The following is a 9776-nucleotide window of genomic DNA, read 5'->3' on the forward strand; positions in this document are numbered from 1 at the left end:
GGTGCAGTTTTAATTATAAATAGTTTAAGCTCTATAATGAGATTGGCAGAACTGAACATAGATTCCATTCCCATGTATTTAGGATGAGTATTCACTTGTGCACCAAATTTTTTTTCGTCATATTGTTTACATGCCCACCAAGTGTTTGACAAAATGTCTAAATGGCAAAATTTTTGGTTCACACCATGTCTTCCTTATTCCTTTCCTACTTTTTGGTATGTTTTACTCTTTTGCCATCTCATGCACTCATTTGTGGTGTTTTGTGTCTTGGTATTGTGCAATTTATAGTCTTGTGTGTAGGATATGGCGAGTGGATCTCCCTCTTCAAGAAAATTACCCATTCGCACCAAGACTAAGGCTAACAAGAGAAAGACAATGGAGGATGCTACTCCAGTACCCACTTCAAGACTTGATGTTGGGTTTCGATTTCGGAACAGGTCTGCCAAGAAAACGTTTCAGGAGCGCTTTCATGACCGCACTATCATTTCGAGAGATCGGTAAATCTGTCTGATCTTCAAGAGGATCCATTCACTATCATCTCTCAGATATTCACTCAGAGGCAATAGAACTACTTTCTATCACCTCCTGCTCATCCTTTCATAAATCTGGTTCGGGAATTTTATGCCAACATGGATATACAGCCAGACACTAATGAAGACGCCGAAGAATCTCTACAGATTGTCACATTTCTTCGTGGTGTCAACATTGTCGTCACCCGTGAGGTAATAGCTGAAGTCACCGGAGTTCCACTCATTGAGGATTCTGGTTTTCCATTTTCACAAGATGAGTTTCCTTCCAAATCTGCCATGTCAAAATTATTCATTCCACTAGACTCATACAATTTTTGGCGCGAAAATATGAATGTCATTCCCCTTGGACATCTTTCTCATCATGTGAAATTATTGGCTAGAATTGTTATAAACAATGTGTTTCCCATCGATCATCATTCGGATCTTGGTGTGGCACGAGGAAGCTTCATCTATGCGCTTCTCAAGGATGTCAAGATTGATTTCGCATCTCATGCTATTCGACTCATGAAGGCTATGTTCATTGAAAATTCAGTTTCCCTGCCATTTGGAAGTCTAATATCTCGCATCATTGCCAAATTTATTCAAATTCCTGAATCTGAACCAACACTCAAGCCTCTTGGTCCTTTTTGCAAAGCCACGGTGAGTCGATCCAAAGGTCAAATGCGATTGCGAGGAAGTGTGGATTTTGATAACGACACTGCTGCCACTATAGCCACTGCTGGACCCTTAGGAGTCCCTACTACCTATTCACCGGTGTCTCTAGATGATATAATGACCAAGCTGAATCTCATGGCATCTCAAATGACAGGTTTTTCCTCTGTCCTCTCTCAATTGCAGAAAGATGTTCACGACTTGAAGACCAAGTTCATGAGAGACTCTGTAGCAGGCAGCACCATTGACGACCATGTTGAGGAGCACTTTCCGAGTGATCCACCTGCTCAATCTTAGTCCCTTTGTTTTTCGTCACAAAAAGGAGGAGTGAAGTGAAGTGAAGTGAAGTTTGTATATGTTTTAGAACTTCAACTTATTTTGATTTGCAACTCTTATGGTTTCAACTTATTTTGATTTGCAACTCTTATGGTTTCAATTTTCTTAAACTTGTTAAAACCTTTAATTGAAGTTTGTTTCGTAAATTGAATTAATATTTTGTCAACGAATAGCCAAAGGGGGAGTTTGTTAATTCGGAGTTTTTGAATTGGCTGGATTTGTGTGAACAAAATACTTGTGTTTAATTGGTTTATTTTAATGTGCAGTATGTGAGATAGCAAAAATAAGTTAGATAGATGAATTACACAATGATTCGTCTGAAGGCTCGTTTGCACTACGTCTGGACGAGAAGAATGAATTGTTTCCAGAAAGCTTCGTCTGAAGCCCCGTCTACACCACCGTCCGGACGAGATAGCTATGCAGGAAAACCCGAGAGCTTCGTCTGCATCACCGTCCGGACGAGATAGCTATACACGAAAGTCCAAGAGCTTCGTCTGAAGTCTCGTCTGATGTACCGTCCGGACGCAATAGATATGACAGAAACCCGAGAGCTTCGTCTGAATCAGCGTCTGCATTACCGTCCGGACGCGCCGCTCCAGAGAACTAGAATTAGCGTATTTAACCTAGTTTCGTCCGAACAGTCATTGATGTCGTTCGGACGACTAGTAAGTTGCATGTATATTTTACGAAGAAACTAGTTCTCGTCCGGACGAGCTTACTACTCGTCCGGACGCCTTATAGCAGATAAGGTTGTTAGCTTTTAAATTTGTATTTTGGTGGGACTAGGAGTCCAGTTTCTATATATATGAAACTGTGCATAGAGGTAAAATGCATGATTTTGGAATTAGGTTTTAAGATATTTTGGGCTAAGAAAGGAGTTGAAGAAATCGAAGTCAACCGGAGTTCCGGTGAAGGGAGATCACGTAGAAGAAACAATCCAGATGTTCTGGAAGAACTACTGCGGTAGCAGATAAGTGGGTCGCTTGTCTGGTATACTTGAATGTCAAAGTGCATAGGTTATGTAAGTCTTCGACATTAAGATATTTCTTGTTATTCTACTGATTTAGTTGATTTCCTGGGTTTGGCTGCTCTGGAGAGGTTTTACATTTAGAGAGTTCTCTAAATGATTTCCTTTTCGTAAACAAATCCTTGTGTTTCTTGATTGTTGATTTATTTCCACACATGATTGTTTAATTTAGGAGTCGATTAGTTTTTCAGAATGGATATCATCTAATAGTTCACAAGTGTGCCACTAGTGCCCTACAGTCGTGCGTGTGCATTTGGTGCTTTGTACCATACTATAATGTATACATATAAGTGCATATACCTAAACATTGCATTCTTTAAAGTAAATGCTTGATGTGTGTTCGGCCTTTTAAATGCCAACTTGATTTTTGTTTATATGACTTTCTTTTTTCAAAGCTCTTTAAAACCTTCAATTTAAATTATTTTCAAACTATAAATTATATATATTCAGGTATTTTTTAAAATTATTATTTAATCAAAATTCGATAATAATCAATCACAACCCCAATTATGATTTTAAAAGCCACGTCATCTTTAGAGTGATTTAAGATGGATACAAGAAGAACTTTTAGCGTTACTCTATACATACATACTAATTTTGAAAATTATTTTCAAAATTTATCATAAATACCAGATGCAAGAGGGGTATAAATTTTACTTTTCAGCTGGATTATACTTAAACATAAACTCCAATTCCTATACTTTACCTTTGTCTCAATAACACTAGTAAAAGATATATATTTCTCCACCATAAACATGACAAGAACATTCTCGGTGGGCTGCTGGCCATCACTAATTATAGCACGTGTTGTTTTTTTTACATAGTGTTCTCCCAACTTTACATATTTTCCACGTGTAAAAAATATAGCTTTTATTTTTTTATTTGTATAAGCTTTTTGGTATCTACTCTCATTTTTGTCATTTATCATTTTAACCATTATAAAAACACCTCTCCACAAACTTTACCCTCACTCAACCCATTTCCACTGCAATCTGAAGAAACCCTCCAAGAAAGGCTCTGAAACAATCCTTCTCCTCCATCATCCGTATATCTCTTGCTGCAGCAGAGGAAAAAAGTCAGAAACCCACTCCCTTTTCATCATCGTCTCAATCTGATTGCTTTAGTAGAGCAAAGCGTTTCCCTTGCTGCAATGGCAAAAGAGATGAGAAATTTGAGTTCTTGGATTGAGGTTGCACCAGCTCTTCTCATTTCCCCAGCTAAAATTCTGACATCTCCTGTGTTGGAGACAATTCCTGAAGAGGAGGCTGAGGAATACGATGAAGACTCCTAAATATATATTGGAGTTTTTTTTGGAAATATTTGGATTTGTATGATCAGTTTGTTGATACAATATACAAATACAATGATTTTAAAGGTAGCAAGTGGGACCTTGAAATTTTGTAGTAAATACTCACAGATTCGTAAGTAATGTTTATTATTGCAATACTGTCTTTTGAGCTATTATATACATATTCTTAATTTATTCCACTGCGGTTACAATTTATTCATAGTGGTGATTCCAATATATTGCGTTATTAATTGTATCAAACTATTAATAGTTGATATGGACAAAAACAAAAAATGGTAATTTAAGAAGGGATCTAGTGCCTTGGGGTGGTCGGCAAGAACAAAAATAAAAGGCATTAGAAGAGTGGTCGATTACCCCAAGCAAATTATGAGGGTGGTTGACTACTCCTTCAAAGGAAAAAAAAAAAAAAAAAGTAATTGGCCTCTTAAAAAAAGAAATTTAAAGAAAGAAGTTGACCATCCTCAAACCAATTATGAGAATGGTTTGTTATGAGAATGGCAAACCACTCCATCAAAGGTCGGCCACCCCCCAAAAAAAAAAAAAAAAACTAAAAACCTTCAAGGATCTACCTAGTGCCCATTGTCACTCATTCGGTATGAATGCTAGAGTAAACACAAGTGCATACAACTAAACATTTAAAACAAGGGTTAATTATCTTTTTAGGATTCGTTTGATTTGCGGAATAGACTCATGGAATGAAATAGTTATTCTCATGAAGTAGTCATTTTTTTGTTTGGTAGGGGTTTATTCTTGAGAATAGTTACTTCCATGGAAATGACTAATCGCATTCATACAGGAATAACTATTCCTTATGGGAAGGACAAGGTTTTCCAAAAACACCATTTTTTTTCTTTTCAAACTTAAATAATAATAATAATAATAATAATAATAATAATAATAAAAAAAAATCATGTGGGTGGCTGACCACCCACAGAAGGCCCTGGGGGTGGCCAGGGCCATCAGCCACCCCCCGGTGAGATTCCGGGGTGGCTTAGCCACCCCGATTCACATCGAGGGTGGTCTTGGCCACATCCAATGGCCTTGGGGTGGCGCGGCCACACTCGATGGCCCTGGGGGTGGCATTGCCGAGGACCTCGCGCCATCCCCAGTGCATGCTATGGTGGCCGGCCACCACACATTTAACAATTTTTTTTTTTTTTTTTTTTTTTAATTTGAGAATTGGAAAAATTAGAAATCAAATGGGATTTTTAGTAATTTTAGTTCAATTCCAATTATGAAATATGTGTTGCTATCAAACTAGAGAATTAGAATAATTATTTCATTCCAACATCTTTCATTTCCAATAATAATTATTCCATTTCTCAATGGAATACGCATTCTGTGAACCAAATGGGCTTTTTAGGTTTTCACATTTTTATTTATTTTTTATCTAGATATTAATTCGTATCATAGATGTATCTGATTTATAGGTAAATATCAGTTTAGTATATCTTTTACCATTCTGTCAACTAAACTAACAGACCGCATTGAAGGTGGCTTCGACCACCTCTTTTTGGCCATTCAAGGCGGCCGAATCACCCCCAATGCCCTTAGGAGTGGTTCGGCCACCCCTAGACGAGCCACAGGGGTGGCCGAAACCACGATCATGGTAGTCTGTTAGTTTGGCTGGTGAAATTGTGACTGGTGAACTAAATTGCCAAATTGATACCATCTTTGTGATACAGATTGAAACTTAAGTGAGAAAAAATAAAAGCATGAAAATCTAAGTACTAAAAAAGTAATTAACCTTGAAAAGAAATGCTTGATGTGTGTTGGCCCTTATAAATGACAACTTGACTTCCTTTTTTTTTTTTTTTTTTTTTTTCATCATGTGGGATTCTCTTCATTCAAAACTCTTTAATATCTTCCCTTTAAAACATTCACAGACCATAAATTATATATATATACACAGTAATTTATTTAATAAACTAAAGATTTGTTTCAAGCCATTTTCAGCATATTCCTTAAGATATTTTTTGTGTTGCATTTCCCTCCTTCCTCTCCCTCTATAAAAGTGCCTCATTCACATTGATTTGGTTCAGGTTCTTGTGCTTTGCAATAAACAGAGCCCCTTGGAAAGATCTTCAAGTAAATCCCACTCTTTTTTTCTCTCTAGTAAATCGTTAGTCGCCCTTAAGATTTAGAATTTGTCCACCGAAGTCAAGTTTCAATGGGCTAAGGAGATCAGAATTTTGAATGTTTGTTGCTTCATTAACAGGTAAAATCTGACCACACACTCAATGCAATAGGACAGAGGTATTGCCCTGACTTAGAAGTAATATTTGAATACGACACATATGGTCATATGGGAAAAAAACACATAATATTGTCGGTGGCCAGGTTGCTGGCCGTCAGTAATTGTAGTATCCATATTTTTCATCTGTGCTGTCCACTCCAAACATGGCATATTTAACACATGTAACAAACTTTATGATGCTTTCTACTTTCAATTATTTATTTATTTCAATAAGCTTTTTGGTTCCGCGTCCTCTCATGGTTGTCCTTATCATTTCACTATTTCAGCCCTATAAAAACACCACTCCACTAACTTCACCCCCAACCCACAATTCCACTGCAATCAAGAAAGGCAATCTAAGCCTTCCATTTTCTATATATCTCCTTGCTGAAGCAGAGGAAGAAAGTCAGCCACCCAACCCCTTCTCATCATCGTGGTCATCGTCTCAATCTGATTGCTTTATTGGGTTGCTTGCAGATTGATTATTTAGTAGCACAAAGCGTTTCTCTTACTGCAAATGGAAAAGGAGATGAGAAACATGAGTTCTTGGATTGAGGTTGCACCAGCCCTTCTCATAATTTCCCTGACCAAGGTTCCCATTTCTCCTGTATTGGAGACGATTACCGAGGAGGAGCCTGAGGAATACGATGAAGATTCCTAACTATTGCACTGTGTTTTTCTTTTTCCTGCTGTAATCTTTGGATCTGTATATGGGTTTGTTGTGGAGACCTTTCAACTATTAATTTGAAAGGTAGCAATTGGACCACTTTTTTTTATTTATATATTTTTTTTATTCAAAGGGGGAAAAGGGGAAAGGTGTGTGAGGATGCACGCCATTTGGTGTCATCACCCATCACATCAAATTTTGGCCAGAGTAAATGAGAAATATATCTTTTATTTCAATATGCATTTATATGAGAAAAAGGACAAGGTTGAAGGTTCCAGTACTAGAAGATAGAATAAGCAATTGAACAAAATTATTGGAGAACTGATTCATAGCACGCGGCGTACGTGGCACGCTCGTGTAAAAAAAAATTTTTTTTTTTTTTTTTTTTTTAAAAAAATTTTTTTGCACGCGGTGTGCGTGCTGTTTATCTTTACTCAAATTATTGGAACAATACAAGAAAACTAATTAAAGACACCATTCAAGCTAGTCTTCAGGGTTTGGTAGCAGCCAAGGTGTTTCCTATGTCAATGACAAATCGGTATCGAACATCACCCTTAGCAAGGCGCTCCATGGCTGTGTTCACGTACTCCATTGGAATAAGCTCTGTGTCTGCTGTGATGTTATGTGTTGCTGCAAAGTCTACCATTTCTTGTATCTCCTTCATTCCTCCGGTGGCACTTCCCGCAACCGTCTTCCTCCCTGTTTTACGATTCTTATTAACTATATAATCATGAATGAATAAAAAATGATATATACATATATAATAACAATTGCAAATAAAGTTTGTCAGTTTAGCTTATAGAATTTACCCATAAGCAGAGGAAAGACGGGTAGCTCAAGCGGCTTTTCTGGTGCACCCAGCAAAACAAGTTTCCCATTAGTCTTCAATAGCTCAATTAATGGCAAAATGGGGTGTGAAGCAGATACGGTATCAAGGATACCATCCATTGTACTCTTGGCAGCCTGCACAAATTTAATGTGTATCCAAAATTAAACACTCAATTCCTCAAAAAGTACAATGATGAGAAAATAAAGTATATGCTAATATTAAGTAATTAAGGGGTTGATTCTTGGTCCTGACTTCTTATGAAGCATCGATCGAGACTAATTAAGGTTAGACCCTTAAGTGCAACAATTATTTGGGGTCACGTTCTAGGAAAAAACTTGATCTTTACCTAATTCGTGTGGAGGGAACGCTTTGACAGTGTCATAGGGATCTAGTTGAGCTAAGCTCCTGATACCCGGTTATAAAAATAAAATAAAATTAAGTTAATATTTACCTGAACTTGTTCTTGGTCACGGCTAAGCAAAAATGAGTCAGCACCAAGATGTTCCAAAGCTTCCTCCTTCTTGCTAATGGAGGTGCTAATCACTGTCACTTTAGCCCCAAAAGCCTTCGCAAATTTAACAGCTAGATGACCTAGCCCACCTAGGCCGACAACTCCAATATGCTTACCAACCTCGGCAAAACCAAAATATTTCAGGGGACTGTAAACTGTGATCCCGGCACAAAGTAGAGGAGCGCTGGCGTCAAGTGGGACATTTTCAGGGAAGCGAATGATGTAGCGCTCGTTAGCTACCATTGTGTCGGAGTAGCCTCCATACGTGATTGTTCCGTCGTGGTAAACGGTGCTATAGGTAAGTATCATATCTGGACAATAAATTTCGAGATCGTTGGTACAATTCTCGCAGGAATGACATGCACCAACAACGCATCCAACGCCCACTTTGTCTCCTACTTTAACTTTCTTCACCTTGCTCCCCACTTCTATCACTTCCCCAACCATTTCGTGCCTGTAAGTTCAAATTTCAGTTTTAATAGAGTCAGAATAGGTGCTATTTCATATTTTCTGTTTGAATTGATAGTAATCTAAATAACAAATTGCTTGACATCTCCGACCAAACTTCCTATATAGCATGAGTGATAAGTTTTGTTGAATTTCTTTTAGACTAGTCTATCCCAGCAAAATAAACAAATATGTAAAAGACAGAACAGTAAATTACACTATATCTCCTCCAAAATAAACAAAAAAGGTTAATCGTACTTTGGTCCATATATCTACAATTAATGGTCAGAGGACCATTAATTGTAGATATATGGATGATATATATGGAAGAAGAAGATTGAGAATCCTAGGAAGCGTACCCAGGAACAAGTGGGTAAATGGACATGCCCCAATCGTTGGTGGTCATGTGAAGGTCCGAGTGGCATACCCCACAATACAGAACTTTGAACGTAACGTCTTCCTCTCCCGTTGCTCTGCGGACATATATACCATTTTTAATTAACACAAACCAAGAGTTCAGAACCCCAAAAAAAATAAAAATAAAAATAAAAACAACAACAAAAGCTAAAGAAATCTTAGCTAGGCATGCATGGATCATTGGCGTGCTTGCATATATAGATAAGCAAAGCTGCAAAGACAAAACAGTAGTGTACCTTCTGGAGAATTTGAAGGGTGAGAGGACCCCCGAAGTGTCCCTGGCGGCCCATCCAAAGGCCTTCTTCGGGTGCTCTTGCTCCGGTGATTTCGCCATTTCTGATCTCTTCCCACAAATTAAGAAACAATAACGGTAACAAAAAGTGTACGATGTATATATATGATTGTCTAGTAAAATCTGCAGGAGCAGGAACGAGGGTGTTGGTATATATAGGCAGTGGCGGGGGTTTGATGCCGGAGCTGGTCTGACGTATTCAGTGAGCTATTGATCAGTTTCTATCCACTTGCTAAAATGATATATAAAAGTAAAGCTCTAAATCGAAGACCAAACGGCTACATCGTGATTATAGGACTTTTCTCTTCGGGAAAATTATAGTTAAATCAAACTGGGGCAGGGGCTGATGTATTCAGTGAGCATATTCGCGACTCTAATTATTTTATTTTGAGTACTAAATACTATTTATCTAACATAATTACATCAAGATTAATCATACTAACTACACTTATAGAGTAGGTGAAGTGCTGATATATTTGTTAATTAATATAATAGATGACAATTTGATATGCTTGCTGCACGCC

General features: G+C 37.7%; 1 protein-coding gene across 1 annotated transcript; it reads right to left on the reverse strand.

The window, feature by feature from the left end:
• Nucleotides 1-7222: 7222 nt before the first annotated feature.
• LOC132192152 (putative mannitol dehydrogenase) lies at nt 7223-9309 on the reverse strand. Its single transcript, XM_059607398.2, has 5 exons — nt 9197-9309; nt 8903-9016; nt 8037-8550; nt 7566-7719; nt 7223-7455 (listed from the first exon to the last, which is right to left on the reverse strand). Exons 1-5 carry the CDS (start codon nt 9292-9294, stop codon nt 7247-7249), a joined length of 1089 nt encoding a protein of 362 aa, XP_059463381.2. The 5' UTR covers nt 9295-9309; the 3' UTR covers nt 7223-7246.
• Nucleotides 9310-9776: the final 467 nt, after the last annotated feature.

The sequence above is a fragment of the Corylus avellana genome, chromosome 10 (assembly GCF_965113065.1).
Source record: "Corylus avellana chromosome 10, dhCorAvel1.hap1.2, whole genome shotgun sequence".
In the NCBI taxonomy this organism is placed as follows: domain Eukaryota; kingdom Viridiplantae; phylum Streptophyta; class Magnoliopsida; order Fagales; family Betulaceae; genus Corylus; species Corylus avellana.